At 41.0% G+C, this 25,651-nt stretch overlaps 1 protein-coding gene and 1 long non-coding RNA gene across 3 annotated transcripts in view; one reads left to right on the top strand and one right to left on the bottom strand.

Moving 5' to 3' along the window:
* The window catches only part of LOC116687366 (uncharacterized), a 138,087-nt gene that overhangs the window by 70,928 nt on the left and 41,508 nt on the right, over positions 1-25,651 (bottom strand). Inside the window, exon 4 of the long non-coding RNA XR_004331524.1 lies at positions 23,151-23,267. This is a non-coding gene — a long non-coding RNA (uncharacterized LOC116687366). The remainder of the gene's footprint in view (positions 1-23,150; positions 23,268-25,651) is intronic.
* The window catches only part of LOC116687361 (plexin-A2), an 86,798-nt gene that overhangs the window by 55,596 nt on the left and 5,551 nt on the right, over positions 1-25,651 (top strand). For both annotated transcript variants that reach the window (XM_032512682.1, XM_032512684.1), the window contains exons 14-28: positions 144-261; positions 4,696-4,832; positions 5,645-5,812; positions 7,443-7,536; positions 10,653-10,892; positions 11,992-12,135; positions 12,589-12,823; positions 13,337-13,479; positions 14,651-14,919; positions 16,520-16,586; positions 16,986-17,132; positions 18,156-18,315; positions 21,563-21,666; positions 23,164-23,260; positions 24,986-25,185. In XM_032512682.1, coding sequence (XP_032368573.1) covers positions 144-261; positions 4,696-4,832; positions 5,645-5,812; positions 7,443-7,536; positions 10,653-10,892; positions 11,992-12,135; positions 12,589-12,823; positions 13,337-13,479; positions 14,651-14,919; positions 16,520-16,586; positions 16,986-17,132; positions 18,156-18,315; positions 21,563-21,666; positions 23,164-23,260; positions 24,986-25,185 — 2,323 coding nt within the window. The remainder of the gene's footprint in view (positions 1-143; positions 262-4,695; positions 4,833-5,644; positions 5,813-7,442; positions 7,537-10,652; positions 10,893-11,991; positions 12,136-12,588; positions 12,824-13,336; positions 13,480-14,650; positions 14,920-16,519; positions 16,587-16,985; positions 17,133-18,155; positions 18,316-21,562; positions 21,667-23,163; positions 23,261-24,985; positions 25,186-25,651) is intronic.

The following is a 25,651-nucleotide window of genomic DNA, read 5'->3' as shown; positions in this document are numbered from 1 at the left end:
GTGTGTGTGTGTGTGTGTGTGTGTGTGTGTGTGTGTGCGTGCGTGCGTGTGTGTGTGTCTGGCTTGTGTTATTACTTGTGTGCACAATGATCTGTTGTTGTGTTTTTTTGCACCTTTTGCATTTGAGTCTTTTGTTTTGACAGGATTGTGTGTGAGATGGCTGCGGCTCCTAAAGGAAGTGCTCCAGGTCCAGTTAAGCTGTGTGTTGGCGAATGCAGACCGGAACTACGCGCACAGTCCTCCCAGCTCTACTCCTTTGTGGTAATTCTGACACTGCAACACATTCACTCTCGTCAATTTGTTCCGAAGCAAACATCTGGGGCCACAGGCCAGACGTGAGACCAAGTCTCAAGTAAGTCTCAAGTCTTTGTACTGAAGTCCCAAGTCAAGACAGGCAAGTTCTGAGTCAAGTCCAACGTCCTAAACTTTGTGTTTCAATTCCTAAACAAGTTATAACGCAATATTTAGCCCATCTAAACAACAGAGTAATAATAAATTAAATTTACACAAATCATTAAGGTCTTTATACACATTTGTATTTCAACAAGTTTTAACAAGTGCCACTAAATTTAATAACACAGACACTTCCCGTTCATGTTTAATATCTAGATAAATTAAAAAGATAAATGTAAAAGAAGAAACAACTCACTTTATGATGAAATTTTGTGTGTGCATGTGTGCGAGAGAAAACACCACAGTTTGCATAAAACAACAGAAAAAAGGCATAAACAGTTGCATTCACCCGCAAGGTTGCACAATTTCTGTTACTTATATCGCTTACCCACTGCTAAACTCTACTCGACCGCGGTGCCCTGTACTCCAGTTTCCACCGCAGATTTAGGCTGAATCTCATTTCTATCTTACCCCTTCCCCTTAGTTTTGCTTGTTCACATGAGAGTTAGGGCTGTCCCAATACTCATTTTAATCGAGGGATGGGGCTAAGACAAAGGGGTAGATACCCCTTAGTTTTAAGATGATCCATGATCTTACTTGAAAGGAGTACCCAGAATACACTGTGCAGCCGGCAACAATGGGACCCATAAATGTAAATAATTTGGGCTTAAATAATTGATTTAAAAATTGTTTTGTGCTCTATTAAGGTCCTGCACATATTTACTTCCAATCATGTTCTTAATTGAAATGTTTTTAAAAATCGCTAGCATGCTATCCATCCATCTTGATCCGCTTGTCCGGTTTCGGATTGCGAGGGCAGCAGCTCCAGCAGCTAGCTAGCTTGCTATGCTAACGCTAATTGCTAATCTCTAACGTTAACATTACATTGAGTTGAGTGAGTTGCACAACTGTCCCGCATTTCTCTGCCTTGAATTGGACTCCATGCATGTCGACAGCTTTAACCTTAGTGGTCCCCTAATACCTAATACGTTTGTGAACTACATTCCATTAGCAGCGAATTTCGTTTGATATCAGTGCACAACACTACTTGCTTTGGAGACATCGATACATGTTATGTATACCGTCCTGTATCAGACAGGGACGCAGGAGGACACCCAGTAGCTGATCCACTTTCGGGCTGAAAACGATCAGAAGTTTCTTAAATAAAAATATGCTTTAAAGCAACTACGGGAATGAGTCACGTGTTCATGTTGAAGCCATTCATTGTTGTATTGCTACTGTATCATTGCAATTATTTGTAATTAATTCCTGTTCATGCACCTGTGCATTGTTGTTAGTTATGATACAGGACATCAGACTGGTCTGGAATATCAGAATAACTGTAGATTTTCTGTGGTCTTTTGATTTTTACACATTTGAGTGCCTTTTAAATATGTATGTAATATGTAAGTTATGGTTCTACTAGTAGATAATGGTTCTGTAATAGAATATATTTTTATGTAATGTTTTGCCTGTTATCTTTACTTTATTGGGCAATAAAGATACATTTTTGTGTTTCTGAACATCCATGTCATTTGAAACAGTGATAACTGAAACAGATATACAACACACCATTCGGTGTGTATAAAAATATTTACTACAAACAGACCTAAGTAGTAGCCTACACAGATAAGAACATTTGCCTCTGCACCACCACCACCACCACCAAAGTGAACATAGAAGAAATATAAAATATAGACATGCATATCTCGCTGTTGTCAAAACCCACGCAATCAACATACACACAATTGCAGACGACATCTTGGAAGTTTGTGATCAATACTGTATGGTGATGTAACCAGGTGGTGTCCAATTTCATAGGAGTATGTTTTCACCCCTAGCCCTTACCACTTGGTTTTGAGGCCCAAAGGCTAGGGGTAAGGGAAGGGGTGAGATAGAGAAATGAGATTCAGCCTTAGTACCGCCTCATGCGTTAGGCGAACATGGCTGGCTGGTCGTCATAGCAACACAGCAGGAAACTGCTGTGACCTAACGCGACAAACACACATGTCGAAGGTGTGTTGTTTTTGATTCCCGGCATATGGCTGTTGCCACAGCCAGAAGACACCTTTAGTTTCAAAAGAAGATGGAGGCAGCAAAAAAAAAAAAAAAAAGTGGTGGGTTTTTTCAGCTGGGGTGGGGGATGTCACTTCTTGTTGCCGTTTGAAGTTATTGTCGAACAAAACGAGGCTAGCTCGCCCCTCCCTCCTCCTCATCCCGTCCCCTCCCCTTTCGCGCACCCAAACCCCACCCCCAAATCCACTTATCAGTTATTGGCTGGAACGCTGTGTTTGGTGGTGCAGGTTGGCACAGTTGGTTTTTGTTGCCGTTTGTGAAGCCCGGGCTGTCTACAGAGACCGCGTTTTTTACAGTGTGTTCTGGAGATAGGCAGCTAGCCAATAGTGAGATGTTTGCTGTATGTGACAAAAAATGTTTCAGCCTAAAAAACTTGTGACATCGCTTAGAGCACCTACAAGTACGAGTTAGGGAGGGAACCCACAACACTTTGCCGATACGGCACCTCTGATTAAATGATTTAGCCTCGACTTAACTTTACCGATCTTTGTGCATTTTTCAATGTCGAACAAAGTTGGAAGTTGGAAGCCGCATTGACTTGGGCAATCTCTACTATTTAAATATCGCCAGTCTGACAGGCTACATTGAACACGTAATTGCACATTACTGCGGAGCAGACTTCACCGGCTAAATAGACCGGCTCGGCTGTTCCGGTATCCTGCTTGGCTCACGTGCTGACATGCTTCTGTGTTTATAGCTCGCCGCAGTATTTTTTGTTACATTTATCTTTATAGTGGCAAATTATTCTCTTTACATTTAAAGTGAATGTTACACAAGGTCATTCAAGCACTTATAGCGATCTTCATTCAGCAACATTCTAGCTAACCACACAGGTGTATGTTTACATGCTGTTATGAGCTACCTCAGTAAAGCAGTTAGTGGTTTCTCTCTCTCATTCTCCAGCTCTCTGTTGATCAACTTTAGCTACTCTTATGGCTCTTAATGTAACAACTGAACATGTAATAACTGTAGTTTGTCGTGTTGGAGGCCAAGCTCCGCACCAGGGAAACTCGGCTGTATCCCAGCCAACAGTAATGTTAATCGTTGCGGACTGACCTCGTGTAGCTCCCTTCCCCTGGCACCAGCGGGGGAGGCTGGGTGAGTACTGTCTGAAATCAGCACAGCTCATTAGGTGTCAGATCCATTGAGAAGAGATGGCAAACTGCTTTGTAATTAACATTAACAATTTCAAATTCATTCATCACTCATGCTGATTACCGGGGCTCAGCAGGCGGACTTACTGCTCCCCCCGGAAAAAAACAATAGGGCGCAGATTCTAAATAGTAATTCTGATAGTAAGTAGTCTTAATACGCAAAACGAAATTCTTTGGTGTCATTGTTTCAAACTGGCACTTATCTACATAACTTCACTGCATGCTTCTCTCTCTGCAATCTAAAGTGGATCTGGGAAATAAAGTATTGACTTGCTGGGAATTAATAGGATTAGTTGATTCAGGAAATGAAAGGAAATCAAGTTAGGTTTTTAAAAAAAAAAACACTTTTTAATCTTTGTGTTTGGGGAAAGGTCTTTTCAAGTGAAAACGCTCAAGTCCAAGTGACCTCACGAGTCATTGGTGTTGAAGTCCAAGTAGAGTTGCAAGTCTTTTCCTGAAATTCTGGAGTAGTCTAAAGTCATCAAATATGTGACTTGAGTCAGACTCAAGTCCAAGTCATGTGACTCCAGTCCACACCTCTTAAGCATGCATAAACAATCCATGCATATACCGTTTACCACACATGCACTGGTATTTTTAAAGAAAGAGTGTGCTCACTGTGCACCTCGTGCAGACTTCAGAACAAGTGTCACAGACAAGTACTTTCTCTGCAGTAAGTACAACATGAAGAGATGTGCATAGAGAGTTTTTCATCATTCAGAAGGTGTTTCTATTGGCGTGTTCACCGTGTGCATTATTTACATTGCATGGCTAATGAAAAGAATCGTGGTTAATTGCACTCAAGTCAAGTATGATTTTGATTGCTTTTGAAGGTGCACTGTTTTATTAGTCTTTCTTTTTGATAGGGATCATACTTCATTTATTTATTTTTCTTTTCTAAAGAAGCTCTTTTGTCTACATTTTTAAAAGAGGTTTGATGTTACTACAACTTTTTTTTTGCTACTATTAATTTATTTATTTAGCCAAGGCTGATAGATTATTAATGCAATGCACTGTACTCTGTGTTTGATCTGTGTTGAATAAAAGGTTAATGAATTTTGGTTCTTCACAGAACCCTTCGATAATGGCGCTGACCCCAGGCAGAGGACCTGAATCTGGGGGCACCAAGGTCACCATTGTCGGGGAGAACCTGAGCGCTGGCAGCACCGTTAATGTGTACTTTGGTAATCAGACCTGTGAGCTGTACAGGTGAGTCTGATAACATAACTTCCTCATATGAAATGATGCCTTTAACAGGATTTATGCTTCTGTGTGGGTTCTACCCAGATTTTACGCCATAGCCTACCTAAGTAGGTTGAGGTTTATACATGTGCGCTGGTGTCTGCGTCATTCAAGTGTATCTCTTTGAGAGTAGCGAGGCCGGCGTGTGTGTATGCAGGGGAGGCCAAGGGGACCAATCACAGTTAGTTACATTTTTTGAGAGGTGCAGGTCAGGCTACGACGTACGGTCCGTTTCTACACATACCTACAAATGTACCTACGCTACGCAGGACCATAAATAGGGCTTTACATTCTAGACTCCAGATACACAGACACTAACATGGGACTGCCTCCGCACAACATCAAAGATTTAGCCTTCTTTAATCTCTATAAAACATAGTAAGTAATCACTGCATTTATAGAAGCACACTTTAGATACAACTAAGTGTTTGTGTGTTACATGAAAAGACTTTATAATGATTTGTGAGGAGGTGATGAAACGCACATCCGTAGGTTCTCTTTGTATTAATAGATATCTATTTAAAGTTCAAAATGCCTGACATGGTAGGAGTCAGGGGTGAAGCGAGGAAGCCATTAGCTTGAGCACCCTCTAATTACAGCGTTCCATCCCTAATGTATCTGTAACAAGGAAGAGATGAGTCTGACTGTAATTAATGCTCTCCCCTCATGGTAACGTACATTGGCTCATAACCGCATCAGGGATTTGCCACTGCAGTAACGAGTGGGCAGAGTCACAATTAAAAGGCATGAATAAATCTCTCATCGGGTGCTCCCACCAGGAGGACCATGTCGGAGATTGTGTGCTTCTCTGCGCCGTCTGTGACGAGAGCCGGGCCGGTGCAAGTCAGTTTGAGTGTCGACCGGGCCAACGTTCCTGGGAGTCTGGCCTTTGAGTACATAGAGGACCCCACAGTCCAGCGCATTGAACCCCTGTGGAGCATCACCAGGTAACACTAAGCATTACATAACTGCATCTATGGTTCAGAGACCAGCCACGTGTGTGCCCCGATACGTCACGATGAACTCCTCCTAGCATAAGTGTAATTTACAAAATTGGCCAGAGCAACCCCCCCAAATATCTAATAATAATTTCCTTTATGTAATTAAATACATTTGCACCATAAATGGATGCAGAAAAGGCACAAATTGTTGCAGAAAAATGAAGTGTTTGATATGCTAAAAATTTCAATTTTGCTCAAAAGTGGAGACCCCCCCCCATTTTTAACCCAAAGTTACACACTTTGCTTCCCAGTTTTCATGTTTTTGAAGATCTTGTAACGTCACACAATCCACAGACATGCAAACATCCGGGCCTGTCTCACAAAAGCGATTTGCAAGTACATGTGCAAATTGCAAACGGTTGCAATTAACAACAAATTGTTGCTTGTAAATTGTGGATACATTTGGTAGGCCAACAATGCTCTCACATGCTCATGGGTCACAGGCATGGTGTTAGTCTAATTAGAGAAATGTGTAATAATGAATGCGAGATGAAGTGATTTGATTTTGTAAATTGCAGCTTGCATGGTCCCTGGTTGATTGGTAGGTGTAAATGAGAGCTTGGGCTGCTCTTATAACTAGATTTTTAAATCACATCAAATCCGTGTTCACAACAAGATGACTCACGTAAATAAATAAAATAGGTGTTCAAAATAGTACTATAATTTATGCTACATTTCACTGAAATATGAAAACAGATTTCAGATGAATGTGAGTGCGATGCTGCAAACTTATTACAACGAAAGTGAATTTGCTGCATTAACATTTCTGTCGCGGCTGAAAGGTGTGTTACCTGTATGCCACTAAATAAAAGATGGCAGTTAATTTAGTGTTGGCTGGGATTACCCAGCACTACGTCCCTGCAGATTAGACTTCAGAGAGACACCCTGGCCCTCAGCCTTTTGACAGGAGGAGCTTTGTGGAGCTGCAATCAAGAGCCCTCATCATGAATGTGCAGTCCCAATATATGGCCCTACAAGCTTAGGTACCCTTTGAAGTTTGAGAAGAGAGGGATTGGCACTCTGTCAGGCTGACTAGTCTGGCCAGTTTTTTGAAGCATCACTTCTCTCTTGTATCCCCCCCCCCCCACACTCTTTGTCTCTCCTTCTCTACTTTCCGATTCCATAGTACAGTTTTCTAAGCTCACACTGCTGCACAGGTTATACAAAGATTTGAGTGTTGTTTATTTTAATCACACCCAGCACAGATATGTAAACAAGCAGCACCTGTATTCATGCTATGCCAGCCTCACAGTTATGGATGAATATAAAACAGCAGCCAGCTGGTTTGCCGTTTGATCTGGCTCTCCTGCCCAATAACAAAGAGCGAGCCACCCTGCCAGCAAAACCTTCTCAAACCTGCATTACTGCAGTTCCTCTGGAAAATGTGGGGTTTTGCGAGTTAAAAAGATTGCTCTCTCTGCGGCCATCACTCTAATTGAATCACGGTGAATCATGGTTAGCGTTCATAAATAGGTCACCTTGAGCTAAAGTGGAGTGTTTGTATGTGCATGCGTACATGCAGTTGACCAACAATTCTTGTTATTTATGAATAATCTTGTTCCTTCCTTGCAAACAGTGGACACACCACTCTGACAGTGACTGGAACCAACCTGGATGTAGTTCAGGAGCCACGCGTCAGAGTCAAATATGCCGGCCATGAATCTGTCAATGTGAGTTTAACAGCTGCTAATATACTGCTCTCAACCCTTTATTGGCGTTGCTTACTCAAGCTGATGGAAATGTCACAGTAAAGTTGTTCTTTATTGATAGTTGGCTACAATTGTAAAAAGGTACATTTAGGGCTGTGGTTTCCTACCTTTTATTTTTACATACTGATCTGCAGTGACATCTCTGTTAAGCTTGAATTCACAAACCTGTTTTGCTTCACCTGATGATCCTCGTGACAGGATGTTTAGACCTAGTTTAGTTTTGAGTACAACATATTATATAACTACCAAAGTGTCTCTGTACCAAACAGCCTGCACGATGAATGCAATTTACAACAATAGCTTCTTTTCTTTTCAAAACCTTTTTATTGAGATTTTCAGCAAAAAATCCCAGGGTTGTGCAAATATATTCCTGATTGTTAAAATAAAAAAATAAAATGCACACAAATGTACTATCATATAAAAAAACATGTGGGCAGGGCAGCATTCTTCCATTTGAGAAATGCTGCAAAAAAGGCAATCCTTCAGCACTCTGCAGATTGTCAAATGAAGATCCCTCTGTAATGCCAAACAGAGCTACCAGAGGATCCAGATTTAGAATCCGCTTTAAGATGTTGGATAGAGTATGAAAGACATCTCTCCAAAAATTGTGTAAGCAAGGGCCACACGCAGTACCCGTGGATAAGGATAGCAACAAACAAGAGCTTGAAATACTATGGCGCAGTCTAATAGGCCGCAGTTTTTAAAACGTCAGCGTTGCTGTGTATGTTGAAATGAAGCCATGTTCTTTATAAACTACGGGGTTAGACAGAGGTTGCATACAGAGAGGTTTCTTTCCAAAATGAGATTGACATGAAAGTACAACTCAGTTTTGAGAGGTGATTTATGGTGCTGATTCTGCTCGCCTGAGCTCTTCAGGCAGGTCTTTCTCAAAGTGATTGATTGTTTCAAATGTTGGGGCCCCGGTGGCATAAGTCCAGTCACCTTTTGGCCTCTATTCCACTTTTGACCAGTCAGGGAATTGCCTGAGGATCTGAGACTGCACACTGACTGAAGGAGGGTCAAACCTTCTGGGAGGGAACTTTTGGCTCAACCTTGAAATAGATCAATATATTCTTAAAAATCAATTCTTAGCAAGTAGCAAGTGGGGAAATGCCAGATATGGAATGACAAGATTGTTTGCTTGTGTCAGCAAAAGGTAAATATTTTAAAGACATTTTTTTCTTGATGTCAAAATAAAGACAGAAAACAAAATAAATATGATATGAAAGCAATGGCTTTGTCTAGACCAATACATTATATATAATGAACACTATATCTAAAGATAATACAACTCACATGGAAGAATGTGAAAGAAGACCAAGATGAGGCCACTAGGAACTTCAAATGTAATATCTTTGAAGAAGAGTTTTATTTACATTTTTATGGAAATGTCCCAATATGTCTCGTTGGAACTATAGATCCACTACCCGATCTGGCAAACTTGCGTTATAGCCGGTAGAGAGCCGCAAAGCGAATGCAGAAGTGCCGTTCACCCTGTAACGATCGGTGTCTGATTTTGGAAACATTATTTTAAGGTACACAAAGTTCTCTAGTGTTGCTTTAATGATGCCAGCCCAGAATGTGAGCCAGTCAATTAAAACTGCATGTTTTGTGGGGCAGCTGTGGATCAGTGGTAGAGCGGTTGCCTGTCAATCGGAAGGTTGGTGGTTCGATCCCCGCCCCTGCAGTCATTGTCGAAGTGTCCTTGGGCAAGACACTGAACCCCGAGTTGCCCCCGGTGCTGCGCATCGGAGTGTGAATGTGTGTGAATGTTTATCTGATGAGCAGGTGGCACCTTGTACGGCAGCCCCCGCCACAGTGTATGAATGTGTGTGAATGGTGAATGTTTCCTGTAGATGTAAAAGCGCTTTGAGCAGTTGTTAAGACTGGAAAAGCGCTATATAAATACAGCACATTTACATTTACATTTCCCAGTGTCACTGGCAGCACTGAGACCTCAAGGGATTAATGCTGAACTTTAACCCACGTCAGCTGATAAAAGAGGGTCACTGGTAAATTTAATGAGGGCCGTCTCTTCATCACACATATCTCAAAAACATCACTGGAATTGCTTAAAAAATATTTTCAAATCACAAAAGCTGTTAATTGACTTGAAACAACTTTCTGTGAAACCTTAGATAATAAGGGAAGCTTAGAAATTGGCCTGAAGCTGGGGGAATTTAACAGCCCTGCTAGATTTTGAGAAGGATTTTCAAGAACTGCAAAGGAAAACAGAAGGTGCATGCCAATTCCAAAGAGCAGTTAGTTATTGATAAAGTGACAGTAGTGAAACAGAACTAAAAGAAGTTTGATGAATTTGATATTAACCTCATCAAGGGAGCAAGTGATTGGTTTCTGGTAGATATGCAGAAAACATGGCTGAAAAAAATCCCCCTATTAGCATATGACCCAGCTCTATGGAATGCCTTTAGTGTCACTACTTTAGCAATTGTTGCAGCAAAGCAGCTGTTACAAGCAGAAGGTAAAAACACAAGAGCAGACCGGTAAGCATATGGAAGGGAGGAGGTAAATATGCAAAGAATACTGTAGCAAGCTAATGAATAAGAGTCAGACATGTAGGTTATCACCATGGAGACCATCAGTATTTTTATGCTATTACACAATTTAAGACTCCATAAGATTCACAACATCTGGATGTTTAAAATGACTGAGAGTAGTAATGCTGCCACATTTGGACATGAAATGAGATCAGATCTGTTCAGATCTACTCAGCGTGGTTTCTAAAAACTACAAGCGGGGCTTAATGTACTGCATTATTATAATGTATTCGCATAGGGTGAAATAATTTAAAATGATTTGAAAGTTAGCACCATTGCTATAAACAGACATTTCTGAGTGTAAAATAGTGACTCTGGATTCTGCTGAGGACTTGAAAATCCACATTTGTTTATAATTAACCTGCAAGCGGATTCATTGGTTTTGTCTTTCATTCTTGTATGCAACTATTAATAATGCAGCAGACACTGTGAGCCATTACATCATTAAATCTGCGTATGATGTGGATACCCTATGTGCTGTGACGTGTGTAACGTTGACTGATTAGATGTCTTCTGTAGGTGTGCAAAGTGCTGAACACAACCACCATCAGCTGCTTCGCCCCCTCTCTGAAGGCGGAGTACACTGCAGACCAGGAGACCATCAAACACGTGGACGAGTTTGGCTTTGTCTTCAACAACGTCCAAGCTCTCCTCACTTACAACAACACAAGCTTTGTGTACTACCCCAACCCTTACCTGGAACCCCTCAGTCTATCAGGTGTCCTGGAGCAGAAACCAGGTGCTCCCATCATACTCAAAGTACGTCCGACCTGCTACTGCGATTATGGTTTTTTATTTTTTTATTTCACTGCAATAGACAGAGAGGAAATTCTAATACTATCTGGCGTTGACAGTGACTGTAGGAATATCAATCAATCAAAATGTATTTATACAGCGCTTTACAACTACCAGCAGGTATTCAAAGTGCTTAACATCAGAATGAGTAAAAATCATATCATACAATAGAAAAAGTGAACATAGAAAACAGTAAAATCAGAAAAGGTTACAAAGAAACAAAAGAATGAAATTGTCACACCACTGCTACATATTAACAGCCAGACTAAACAGATATGTCTTGAGTTTGGACCTAAAAAAGCCAATATGAAATACATACTATGTAAGAACATGAACTACTACTAATGCCTCACGGCTGTTCCTTCAACCATGAATGAATCTGCTATCACAATCTGCTATACCTAATATTTCTTAACAATCATTTATGAAGTTAATTTAAATGCTTTACTACAAACGCTATAAACTAACCAAACAATAGTGGACTCACGTTTTTCATTTTTTTCTGAAAAACTGAACTATCACAAAGAGAACATGGCAACTTCTTTAAGTTAGTAAGGAAGGGAATCTGTCCATCTGCCTTTCACTTATACACCGTGTGCATTTGCCTTCCCTCCTGTGTGCCGTGGAGGAACAGCATGGCAGATTGCTTTGCATCCTGAAGCAATCTGCCTTTGTGAGGTAAAATAATTTCCTGTAGAACATGAGTCAGTGGCTCACAGTGTTCTCCAAGAAGGTTGATTAAAGTAATTATACTAATGCCCCTAAATTGCACGTTTATAATCCATTGAGTTTAAAATGCAATACATGTGATCAGCAAGAAATGATGCTACGAAACTGACACTTTGTAGAAAAAACAAAGGGAACTCCAACGGGGAGATTGTCTACAACATAGTTACTGTACAGTGGATACAATTTGAAAAAGAAACAGTCTCATCAAGACCTTTCTTTGTAAGGATACCGATCAATTACGGTTTCCTTTTAGTCGTGTAAGAAACAAAGTTTTATGTTTGCTATATTGATATGTTCTGTAGTTTTGTACAATGCTTCTCTAACCGCGTTGCAGGGACGAAACCTGGTGCCGTCTGCGTCTGGTGGAGCCCGGCTGAATTACACAGTGCTGATCGGAGATACGCCCTGTTCTCTCACTGTGTCTGACACTCAGTTACTCTGCGAGCCGCCAAACCTCACCGGGCAGCACAAAGTCCTGGTCAGTCTAATAACGTGTCTGTCAGTGTGTGTATCTGATCGGCTGTCTGAGTGGATGTGGGTCACTGTCTGTACGTCATCGTGTTTGTGGGTCACCGACAGGCTTTCAGTTAGTCGCTGGCTTTTCTGTCATTGTCTGTCACTCATGGTCTGGTGGATTCCCAATTACAGCACATTGCTCTGCAGAATTACTGACAGCCAATCTTGCAAATAACGAGGGATAGCTATAAAAAGAAAGCTGGTTTGCCTGGAACTTTCAGGAATTGTTTTCTTCAAAGGCGTCTGTTCAGCAAAATGGTCCACTCCTATTGTATTTGCCAATTTACTTCTTAAGCAATGCTGTATTGACTTCAAGCCAGCCTTTTCATTCCTGATTTTCTTTGTGATTTGAGCATTTCCAACACTGTTTTGGACTTAATACTGTGCTTACGCCTGTATTATAATTATTGTTTAGGTCCAAGTAGGAGGACTCCACATCTCGCCAGGAGAAGTTCACATCCGGTCTGACAGCCTGCTCACCCTTCCTGCTATCTTCAGCATCACAGCTGGCGGAGGGCTGCTCCTCATCATCGTCATTATAGTCTTACTGGCCTACAGACGGAAGTCGCATGAGAACGACCTCACTCTGAAACGCCTGCAGATGCAGATGGACAATCTGGAGTCCCGGGTGGCTCTGGAGTGCAAGGAAGGTGAGTGAGACTGATCTGAGGGATCACAAATCCTGTTTTGTTAAAAGTCACAGTCCCAAAAGAATGTCTGACTTGTAGTTGCATTATTGCGCCATCTGTTGAGAACTGATGTTTTGGCTGATGTTTTGGCTGATGTTTATGGTGGCTTTGGTTTATTTACTTACATGCATATCGGCTGGGGAATGGTTAAATGGTCATTAATGAAAGCTTAAATATAACACACCTAGCTACGTTTTGGATGCCTGTTTTTTTAGTTGTAATAAGGAATAATGTTAACTGAAAATGAACAACCCCACGATGTAATATAGAGTACATTGCAAGGCATATTATGAACTGTACAATTACTACAGACATGTGGATCTAAAAATGACTGTATGCTCTCTTTGTCATCATTTTACTGTTTTACAACGGTTTGAACATTTCAATCAGAAACAGTTAAGAAAGGAAACGTCTTTAGGTTTACTGTGGAGACACACCTGTCAAATGTGTAAGGCGCACCTGTGTCCCATGCAGCCTTTGCAGAGCTGCAGACAGACATCAACGAGTTAACGAGCGATCTGGACAGAGCTGGCATCCCCTACCTGGACTATCGCACCTACGCCATGAGGGTTCTCTTCCCTGGCATCGATGATCACCCTGTGCTCAGAGAGCTGGAGGTAAGGCAACCTATGGAGCAGGGTTGCAGTTCTTGAATCCAGCTTCAACCATTTTTCTGACATATTGACCTTAGGGCTTTAGTATACTCCAAAATACATTGATTTGGGGCTTGTTGCCGAGTGTTGTCAAACTGCTGTCGAGCAGAGCAATGTGAGCAAATGTCAGTCTACTCAATGTGGTTTGAGGTCTGTTTGTTTGTTTGATGGGGTCCACACCAGCTGGAAGAGCTTGTGGGTTAGTTTGCCGCATCCCTTAGTATCAGTCACGCACCTACAGTATTTTGAGCCAAACTTTTCTTCGTCTCTGACTCTTAACTTTTCACATTCAAAACTTTCTTACTTAATGATTTGTTTAAACCTGACCTTACACAGTGGATTTTCAGGATGGGGATTGTATTAGGTGTTTGTCAAATGTTTATGTATTCCTGTGCATCAATAAGTTGGATGTTGAAGGATGACAGATGTACATTTTTAATTGATGAAATTCCGTGAGCATTATTTTTTTTACATTTGCACTGCGGTGTCCATTGCCTATTTTGGTTTAGTCATAGGTGTGATTTGTTTTATTCTCATTTTGGTCTCCTCCTCACCTAGATCCCTATGGATCGCATCTTGTCTCAAACTCAAGAGGACCTGGTTTTTAAAGGATCTTTGACACGGCTGAGATTGTTTTTACATTTTAAGAGTTTATTTCTGTAGCACTATATAACTAATTTTAAGAAACTCTGATGACTCTTGATGACCTTTTCATTAAGTGTAGAACAACTTCTTAGGTACATCAATTAGATTGGGCTTGCCACTTAGCCTATAGTTGGTTTAATCAAGTTCTTGTTGTGGTTACAATGATTTTAAAAAGGTCTGATTGTATCCTGACTAATCAAAATAACAGGACCTGTATTTGCTGCAGAAGTATTAAGCATACGCATGGTTTATGTGTTTTCCTGATAAACATCTTAATGAACTTAGAAGCCATCAACCAATTGTGTCGTGGTGGGGATGGATTTGTTAGCCGTAAACATGTAGACACACACCAGTGGTTCTGTTTTTCCCCTTATGCCTTGAAATGATTTATTCAGACTTTATGTTCCTCCATCTAAGTTATGACTTTTTCTATCCCTGAGTGAGCATTGTCTAATGAGCGTGTGCATCTTTGTGCGCATGATGCGTATAGGTGGCGGGGAGCGGACAGGCGAATGTGGAAAAAGCCTTGAAGCAGTTTGCTCAGCTGGTGAATAACAAGGTGTTCCTGCTGACATTCATCCGTACACTGGAGCTGCAGCGCTCCTTCTCCATGCGGGACCGCGGCTACATCGCCTCGCTCATCATGACCGCTCTGCAGGGGCGGCTGGAGTATGCCACAGACATCCTCAAACACCTGCTCTCAGATCTTATAGAGCGCAACCTGGAGAGCAAGAACCACCCCAAACTTCTCCTCCGCAGGTAAATCAGTAGTTTCACATGGTTGTGTTATGCGTATACATTTGGGAAAAATTATATTCATCATAAAAAAGGGTTCAAGGTATGTCACTCAGGAAGCTCATGTTTAGGCATCTAGCAGAGACACTCAGTCTCTGAGCTAGAGCCCAAGTCAAGTCTCAAGTCTCTACTTGAGTCCCCATCTATGCATCTTAGTTGCAGTTGCTAAGAATAGTATCACTGTTTTTTAAATAACACTCACTTGGAAGGTAAGTACACTAAATACATTATTAGTAAGTCGTTTGACAAGTCATGTATAACGCCCACACATTTCCTTGTAAATTTCAGGTATCAAAATTGGACTTGGAATCAAACCTGACAATTTCTTTCTCACTTTCCCTGTCCATATGTTCCACTGTGGGCACAGGATTTATACTGGAGGCCTTCTCTTTCACAAAGCTGACCAGTTCTAATCAGCGCTGCTTATCTTTTGGCATGGATAATTCCTATGTGCACTGTTCTTTTCCACCCCAGTTACGGCACTTCTGATGGATGAGTAAGTAGGCCAGTGAAGAAAAGCCCACCTCTGTTCAGCTTTGCTTTGTGCAGCGGTGTAAAACAGCCGCTACGAGTCTAAGAAACAGCGAGCCTGAGCAGACAGGTGAAAGACAGGAGAGGTAATAGTGATAGAGAGTGGGAGGGACCGGCAGTGGAAGAGAGCCTAATGGGGAAGAGTGAGTGCAGTGGCGGCACAGTTGTTGTCAGTCTGACTTATCTTCTGTGTGCCACTCATGAAACATTCAGCTGTAGCTCACGTTTCTTCCCCCGTCACCTCTCGTCCTCCATCTCTCGCCTCTCATCCTTTCCTCCACCTCTGCTTATCTACCGATTGTTTTCCCAGTGCTGAGACTGGCCTACTGAATGTTTTATGATTTTTTTTTATTTTTTATTTTTTTATTGCTTTAATGAAAAAGAGGGCTCTTTCAATCTCAAGCACACTCATTAAATATAAGGATGAGTTCACATGGGAGCCGGTACAACAAGAACTTATTAGCCCTAATATGATGCTCTTGCTGAAACACTTAATGAGATGCCGTCAACAGTCAGGTCAATACGGGTTAGGTTTGAAATGCAGGTAAGGACCAAAAACAAGTGACAGAACGTTAGGCGTGGAGAGAGACATGTGGCTATGAAACTGCAGGCTTTGGATTACATTTTAATTAGAAAGAGCTTACACACCATTTAACGGTTTTGTTACATGATTTAAAGGATTTGCTATGGTAAACCATGAAATCTAAAGTAGCTAAGTGCAGACACAGCGAGGAAAAAACTGTAAAAAGGACTTGAAGTGGACATCTAAGTTGTGTCTGCACAATTATGTCATGACCCAAATATGTTCTCTGCACTAACAGCACTCAACTTACAGTATATCAGAGTATGTGTCCTTTGAGACAGAGCGTCTGAGTAAGGATGGGGTTTCTCTGTAAACTCTGTCAAGTTTTTTTGGGATCCAACAATGTCAGCCTCTTCTACATCTTAAATTATAAAAGAATAATCAGAGCACTCCAGCTCTCTGTGGACGCCTCTTGCTAACAAATGAGTGTGCTTTCTTCTTGCCTTTCAGAACAGAGTCGGTGGCGGAGAAGATGCTGACAAATTGGTTTGCCTTCTTGCTACACAAATTTCTCAAGGTAAAATGAACTCACACCTTATCGCTATAGGTGTCAATGTAACATTCTAAAGGGTGTACTATGACAATGTTTCTTAAATTCATATGCATCGACTTTGAAATAGACTGCTGTGTAAGTTTTGTTGTAGCTGTCATTTTAATGGTGTGGTATTGATTAGTTTTATGGACATTGTGGAGGGATAATCGTTACCTGTGGGGTGAAATTTATCTCCAGCTTTGCGATTCTAAAGAAGAGAAAGCTCTGTGTTATCATGTTTGAAGTGTCATGCTCTAGTTACTAAGTCTCGTCGTTTGCGCTGATGAATACAGATCTCTGTCCTTGCCTTCCCTTCTTTCCTATGTCTTATTTTCCTCTCTCCCACCTTTCACTCTAATCCCTGGGTTCCCTTCCAAAACAAAGGAGTGTGCTGGCGAGCCTCTCTTCATGCTGTTCTGTGCCATCAAACAACAAATGGAGAAGGGACCCATAGACTCCATCACTGGAGAGGCACGCTATTCCCTCAGTGAGGACAAACTCATTCGACAGCAGATTGAATATAAGACGCTGGTGAGTCATAAAGACATTAACAAAAAAAATAGTCCCAAATATTGTCTGTGTTCATCTTTGTACGACTCTTGGCAAAGAGCCTTGACAGATCCACAGAAATGTGGCATGTGTTGTGAAAGTAATTGTGTGCATGGTTTAAATATTTGGGGAGTTTCAATAACGTGACAGCGTGACAGACAGACAAATAATCTTGCATAGCCAGATGTCCATCTCATCAGGCTTAAGGAGATCAAGACAAAGTTTCTTCAAAACAAATTGAGAAAATAGGAGCTAACAACGTTGACACAGCCATTCAATTAGCTGTGAGTTTAACCCCAGCTCCATTTTCTTCTTTGCGTAAAAGCATGGCTGTCTGCCGTCTTCATCAAGACAATTCTCTGTTCACTGCAGTCCTTGTCACAGCTAACTCCAACTGTTTTGTAGAGGAAGAAGACACATGTGTATCTTCTCCTAGCTTAACTGGAAGGGCAAAACATGGAGGATCATGCTTTTTCCTCAACATCTCAAAAATATGGGCTTAAGGTTTTCTAGGCAGAATGGACTTTGTCAAGGCTGTCCAAATTAGCAGAGAAATAATGAAATGGAAGGTACATACAGTACATACATTTAACATGTCTCAAGTACAGACCTTGTTGTAGAGACCTTGTTGTGTATACAGGTGGCCCACCTGTATACACAACAAGCCCCTCTCTTTTAGCTGAATTCCTCATCCAGCCTGTCAGAATAACTTCCCCCTCAGGCTTTTGCTCCAACACAGAGACAGCCAGCGACAGGATGACACCTTTCTGATATCCATGTCGGTGAGTCTGAGAGTCTGAGTCTCATTACTTGTTTAATGCTCCTGCTGGAGCTGCACAGCCACATCCTGGAGGTGTGAAATTACATTTCTGGCCAAGATACGCTCCACCAGGACAGTTTGGTGAGGAGCATGAAATAAAAGGCAACACCTTTCTTTTTGACTCTCTTTCTTTTACTTCCCCCTACCCCCTCCCCTCTCCCTCTTTCTCTATCCTGGATCCCCAGACGCTGAGCTGTGTAAACCCAGACAATGAGAATAGCCCAGAAATCCCTGTCAAGGTGCTCAACTGTGACACCATTACTCAGGTAAAGGAAAAGATCCTGGATGCGGTGTATAAGAACATGCCCTGCTCACAGCGACCACGTGCTGCAGACATGGATCTCGGTAAGGCTGCAATCCTACTGTGAAAGACTCATTTTTAGAGCTGGGTATCATTCAAATCGTTATATTATATTATATTATTATATATATTTATATATAATATATATACACACACAAACATATATAATATACATATATACATTTACACACATATATATACATATACACACATTATACACTCACCGGCCACTTTATTAGGTACACCTGTCCAACTGCTCGTTAACACTTAATTTCTAAGCAGCCAATCACATGCGCAACTCAGTGCATTTAGGCATGTAGACATGGTCAAGAGAATCTCCTGCAGTTCAAACCGAGCATCAGTATGGGGAAGAAAGGTGATTTGAGTGACTTTGAACGTGGCATTTTTTGGTGCCAGAAGGGCTGGTCTGAGTATTTCAGAAACTGCTTATCTACTGGGATTTTCACCACAACCATCTCTAGGGTTTACAGAGAATGGTCCGAAAAAGAAAAAACATCCAGTGAGCGGCAGTTCTGTGGGCGGAAATGCCTTGTTGATGCCAGAGGTCAGAGGAGAATGGCCAGACTGGTTCGAGCTGATAGAAGGGCAACAGTGACTCAATAACCACCCGTTACCCCAAGTGCAGAAGAGCTCTCTGAACGCACAGTACGTCGAACTTTGAGGCAGATGGGCTACAGCAGCAGAAGACCACATCGGGTGCCACTCCTTTCAGCTAAGAACAGGAAACTGAGACTACAATTTGCACAAGCTCATCGAAATTGGACAATAGAAGATGGAAAAACGTTGCCTGGTCTGATGATCTCGATTTCTGCTGCGAACAGTCGATGGTAGGGTCAGATTGGGCGTCTACAACATGAAAGCATGGTCCATCCTGCCTTGTATCAACGTTTCAGCTGGTGGTGGTGGTGTCATGGTGTGGGGAATTTTCTTTGGCACTCTTTGGGCCCCTTGGTACCAATTGAGCATCGTTGCAACGCCACAGCCTACCTGAGTATTGTTGCTGACCATGTCCATCCCTTTATGACCATAATGTACCCAACTTCTGTTGGCTACTTTTAGCAGGATAATGCGCCATGTCATAAGCTGGAATCATCACAGACTGGTTTCTTGAACATGACAATGAGTTCGCTGTACTCAAATGGCCTCCACAGTCACCAGATCTCAATCCAATAGAGCATCTTTGGGATGTGGTGGAACGGGAGATTCGCATCATGGATGTGCAGCCGACAAATCTGCGGCAACTGTGTGTGCCACATGTCAATATGGACCAAACTCCCTGAAATGCTTCCAGCACCTTGTTGAATCTATGCCACGAAGAATTGAGGCAGTTCTGAAGGCAAAGGGGGTCCAACCCGTTACTAGCATGGGGTACCTAATAAAGGGGCCGGTGATGTGTATATACACAGTATAATATATATATACACAGTATATATATATATACACAGTATATATATATATACACATATATATCATATAAATTATATATTATATATATATATATAGAGTTATATATATATATATATATATATATATATAAAATATATACATATATCTACACAGTATATATAATTACTATCATATATTATATTTGTATTTGTATTTTACAGAATCCATTTTAACAAAAAGAAATTACATTACACATTATGGCGCAAAACGTTATTTTAATTGTTCAGCTTCTTTACACCTCTGTAATAAGCCTGTCAAAATACAACAACGTGCAGACAATTGAGCCCTGTCTCTGTGCTTAAGAGTTTTCCTGCAGGCCTTTACAATATGCAGACAGCCAATCACCAGCATTATTAGATCTTGATCAAAGTCTACTGCATGCTTATTGGCTCGCTGTCATTGAGAATTACTCCTTAGGTATTGGAATTTGGTATTGAATGACAAGGCATTTTTTGATACTTGATATATGGGGGCAATTCGATTGGTGCCTATCGAAGTTCAGTGCCCAGCCCTACTCATTTCATAATGCTAATTGTCTTGTATATTAGAGACATGGGCCATGGCACATGATATGCTGGAATAATGAGAGGATGGAATAATACAGCTTAGAGTGGGTGTGTCAGGGAATTATCAGTTGTTTGACTGAAGATGTATGCCATCTAGCCTGACGTTGTAATACTCCGATTCTAGTCAGAATATGAGTCTGATACTGCTCCATTGGGTTGAGATTATGGGGCGTGTTTCAACCAAACCAGGAACAAAAATGCCTCGGCACTCAAGTGGACAGACCTACGAACAATCAGACCAATGGAGTATGTGACTTATGTTGAGCAATGCGTAGCTGTCAACAGAACTCAACATCTAGCTACCGCTGATGATAGCTACTAGCCAATAGCCCCGGCAGTTTGGAAAACGCTAATAACGTTACATCCACGTTACAGGCTATAAAGCATACATACATCCCTCGGATGTATCATAAGATAATACCATAGATGTATCAAGAGAACACATGGTGAATTACAACCATTAGCTGTATTCATTATTACAGCAGGACCTTGGGAGAACAGTCATATGAGCCTGTCCAGTGCAGAGCGACATATCCCGCAGGTCTGCTCACGTTCATCAATACATAACTGTTGATCATCTGTCCATCATTGTATAAAGCCCCCCCTGACAATTTGATTGGTCTCAACAGCTCTTGTTCAAGCATAGTTGCTCCACAACGGCTCATGTCCAGACCCGAAGTTCCCGACCTCAAATGTTGCCGCTACATTCTGCTGGCATCCAGGCTATATGCCATCAGCAAAGAGCTCAAAAATTGGTTTTGGGAAGAAAACCTCCTCCCCAAACCTGTTTACAGCCTTAGCCAGAGCATCACTCAACAAGACCAACATTAAACCTTACTGACAGCTCACCTACACTTAGGCTTACGCCCACAATATGTCATCCAGTGCTGAATGACTTGGCACAAATCCAGCTGACACGCACCTTCAAAGGCAGTAAATAGGGTAGGTAGTTAGTGGCTGATACTGCCTTGGGTTTGTAGTTGTACTCCTTAAGGGGCTTTTACAGGTTAGGGATTTGGAGAGGATCAGCTTCTCCTTGTTGCTTTGGGCAGCTTTAATCTCTGTGAAGACACTGTGCTTTGTTCATAGAATCACAACAACTTCAAATGTCAAGAGGAAATGTACAGGAAGTTGTCCTAGTGACACTTTGTCGTCTTGGCTTGACAACTTACAGAGTTTCAGAGAACAAACTAACACAGAGCACATTCCCCAATATGACTCGTGTCGTACATTCACTATTGACTGCATTTTCCTTCAGAGTGGCGGCAGGGCAGAACAGCCCGTGTGGTCCTGCAGGATGAGGACATCACCACTAAGATAGAGAGTGACTGGAAGAGACTCAACACACTCATGCACTACCAGGTCTGTTAATAATATTAATACTAGGGCTGCTATTTTACTAGATTGTTTTACCAATGAAATCTGCTGATTATCTTCTTGATAAGTAGATCAATTGTTTTGTCTACAACGAACATAAAAGAGTGAACAATGCCCATCACAATTTCCCCGGGCCAAAGGAGAGATACTGAAATTGCTCCTGTTGTCCAAGTAATTTTCAATAATCCAATGATATTTAATTTACAAATTTATAAAATACAGTAAAGCAGAAAATATGTTTAGGATTATGTTTATGTTTATATTCAGGTCACCCACCTCAGATGAGTCATCCTGTTCCGTTATCAGTCAAATGTTTCCCTCAAATATCAGCTTTGGGTTTTGGAAGTGTAGCCACTATTTCAGTGTAGCGCACTTTTGTCTAATAAAACAGATGTCCTGGTGCGCCGTTTAAAGGCACAATTTCTGAATACAGGCTGTGGACTGAGCGTTTTGATTAGAGATAGTAGTATCGATATCACCACCGATACTGCCTAAAACGCTGGTATCAGTATCGTGAAGTACTGGAGTTTATGCAATGATCTGATACCATGCAATAAAGCCCTAAAGAAAATCTATGTTAAAGTAGTTTATTTATGTTCTTTTTCCCTTATAACTACTGTCAACCTTGAGTAAAAAAGACATTTCTATGGCGATCATTGTTTATGTTTCTCAAAGAGTTTAACCTGAGCCAGACCGACAACAAGATAGAGATCATGTCACATCCATACAGGGATAGTAGTATACAGTTGTTAAAAACATAATAAAACATTTGACACACTGGTCTCGGATCAGTACTCGGTATCGGCCAAGTTCTGGTATCAGAATCGGTATCAGGAAGTAAAAATTAGTATCGGACCATCTCTAGGGTTGATACCATAGTATTTATACACTATAGCACCTCGACCTGCTTTATAATAAAAAAAAGAAAAAATGGAAATCTCACACCAAATGTACAGAACCTTTCAGCTTCATTACGTGTTAAACCCAGTTTGGATTTCTTCCCCTTGACTGCATTTGAACTTCACCCAAGAGAATTATATTGGTGTGAAAAAGGTGTCTTATTTTTGCACTGACAAATCCTACTTTATTCCAGTTTTAGCTCAGTTAGGTGTATTCTGAGCAAATCCATGATCAATATACAGTAGATATTTATGGGCTTGGTCCTACTGTGTTTGGTAGTTGAAGCTGTTGTGATAAATGTTGCAATATCTGTATTTCTATCCAGCTAGAGAGGATGGAAGATGTGAACAACTGTCGATTTTAATAGAATGTTTTATCTGAACTAAAGGCCATTGTAAGTCGTGTGACTCAACTGCCCATGGAAGACTATCAACACCTCTGAATCATAATTTTACAAATCCCTGGTCCTTGATTTGTATTCGCAAACAACATTTTATATTCAAGCAATGATTGCTTTTGGCCCCAGCGCTGCAAGCCACCAATTCAGAAAAATAATAGACCATCTTTACCTTTGTCTTCCAGGTGTCCGAGCGCTGTGTGGTGGCCTTGGTGCCCAAACAGATGTCCTCTTTCAATATCCCTTCCTCCGCCAGCTTCCCACGCAGCATCAGCAGATACGGTTAGTACTGTTAAAGAAATACAAACACACTTAATATTCATCCAGCTCACAGCCGTGCTGCACCATCTGTTGCTGTCCCTGATCAGTCTGTTGGAAAGCACATTAGCAGGTACCGTTATACAGCACATTCAACAAAGAGAGGCAATATCGGTTTCAAAAATATTCATCTGGTCTCACTACTTTTGATCACTTTAGATCCATATAAACTCAGCTCACACGGATCTATCATAAAAGATTTAAAGTGATTTAAAGGAACAAAACAAAAAAACATGTCACAGCAAATAGAGTGACAAAAAAACAAACAAAGTGACAGACAGTGAGGACCAGAGCCCGGCTTGAAAACATGTCTCTTAGTAAAAGAGTGCATGCTGTATCATTACTGTGACAATGGATGAAATAATGGCAGCAAATGATTATACACTCTCAGAGATGGGAAGTAACGAAGTACAAATACTTTGTTACTGTACTCAAGTAGATTTTTCAGATATTTTTACTTTACTTTACTATTTATTTTTGTGGCGACTTTTTACTTCTACTCCTTACATTTTAACACGAATATCGGTACTTCCTACTCCTTACATTTTACAAAATTGGCTCGTTACTTTAGTTTTGTACAAGGCGTTGTTATGTTGGAAAATAGCGCGGATACGCGCCACACACCGCGAGCGGGTGCGCGCGCCACACGGAGACAAAAGTGAGAGAAAAGAAAAAGCGCTGTCCGGAGGATAATCAGCTGAGATTGTGTGTGTGCGTCTTTGAGAACTGTAAGTCGTATAACTCATGTTGTCAGTTCACTTAAGCCTGTTGTATTCGTCTACAGTTCTTCACATTTAAAGTAAGTTAGCTAGTGGTTTTGGTGTGGTCTTCACCTGTTCACCAACTTCAGATACTGTAGTTCAGTTGACAAGTGTATGGGAACTTAGCTAGAGAGAAGTTGTCTCCGTCTGTTTTAACAGACACACCTGGGGGGACGTTGGAAACCAGAATCGGCTTTAATCCAGTCCTGATCTAGTTCTCAACTTTCACATCATTTCACTGGAGTTATCATTATTATTGTTTACGTCATCAATACCATATTCAATCTAAATAGATGGGAATATATCTACTGTACGTTACATTTGACACTACTCAACAGATTCAGCAATCTGCATTTACAGCAAATCATTGCAGTTTCTGTAATAATAATCATACATGTTATGTTTTAGGCCTATTGGCAGACATCCATTTAAAATGTAGCCATTGCCATATAAAGACATGTCCTCCATGTTCACTGAAGTTCCTCAGTGTCTCTCTAGTAACATGTGTGTGCTCCAGGTAGCTTTGCATAAAAAATGATTGTCATTCGCAAGGCTACTTTTACTTTTATACTTTAAGTAAATTTTCAAGCCTGTACTTTGTTACTTTTACTTGAGTAAAGAAGTTTAATCAGTTCTTCCACTTTTACCAGAGTAGTTTTTAACACAAGTATCTGTACTTCTACTTAAGTACGGAAAGTGAGTACTTTTCCCATCTCTGTACACTCTAAACACACACATCCAACCTGCTCACTTGCAGATTACAAATACACACTCTGCCTTAAATCCAGATGCGTTAAGCAAATGTGACGTGCTTTCGGTTTTCTGACAAACTGGTGTTTTATGGGCGTAAGATTCTATTTACAAATTGATTCTAGAGAATTTTGGAATTTATATTTTCTTTACGTATATCTGTCATTTGACCATCTAGGTGTGGATGTTCCCTTCCGCTCAACACCCACCAGCCCTGACAGCCCCCACTCCCGTGTGCCCATGCTGACCCCTGACCTGGAGAGCGGGGTCAAAGTTTGGCACTTGGTAAAGAACCACGACCACGGAGACCAGAAAGAGGGCGAGCGTGGCAGCAAGATGGTGTCTGAGATCTACCTGACGAGGCTACTAGCTACAAAGGTGCAATATATTACAGTTATTATAGTAACAATATGTTAGACTTTGGTTTATTTATTGACTCTATTTGGTTTTAACATCACTAGGGATGCAACGCTTCCCAAAACTAATGGTTCGGCTTCGGATCACGGTTTTGAGTCACAGATACATTTTCACGGATACATTTTCGAATCAGCACAAAAAAGGGGGGATTTAAATGATTTGTTAAAAATTTAACAACAATAACTTCTAACAATAACTTATTTCACCAGCAAATTGATGTTAAACAACAAAAATAGACGAGAAAGGGATATTTTACAATAACTTTGAATGCACCACAAGGTTTACAAGTTAACCCTTGTGTTTTTTTGTCAACATTATTATTGCTTTTTCTGATATTTTAATGATTTTTCCAAAGTTATTTGATATTTCTTATGTTGAGTTTTCAGCTTATTTCGAAAGCCCATTTTTTGTGATGAAAAAACTGAAA

Source organism: Etheostoma spectabile, chromosome 4 (genome assembly GCF_008692095.1).
Source record: "Etheostoma spectabile isolate EspeVRDwgs_2016 chromosome 4, UIUC_Espe_1.0, whole genome shotgun sequence".
NCBI lineage: Eukaryota > Metazoa > Chordata > Actinopteri > Perciformes > Percidae > Etheostoma > Etheostoma spectabile.
This window is presented reverse-complemented; position numbering and strand designations above follow the sequence as displayed.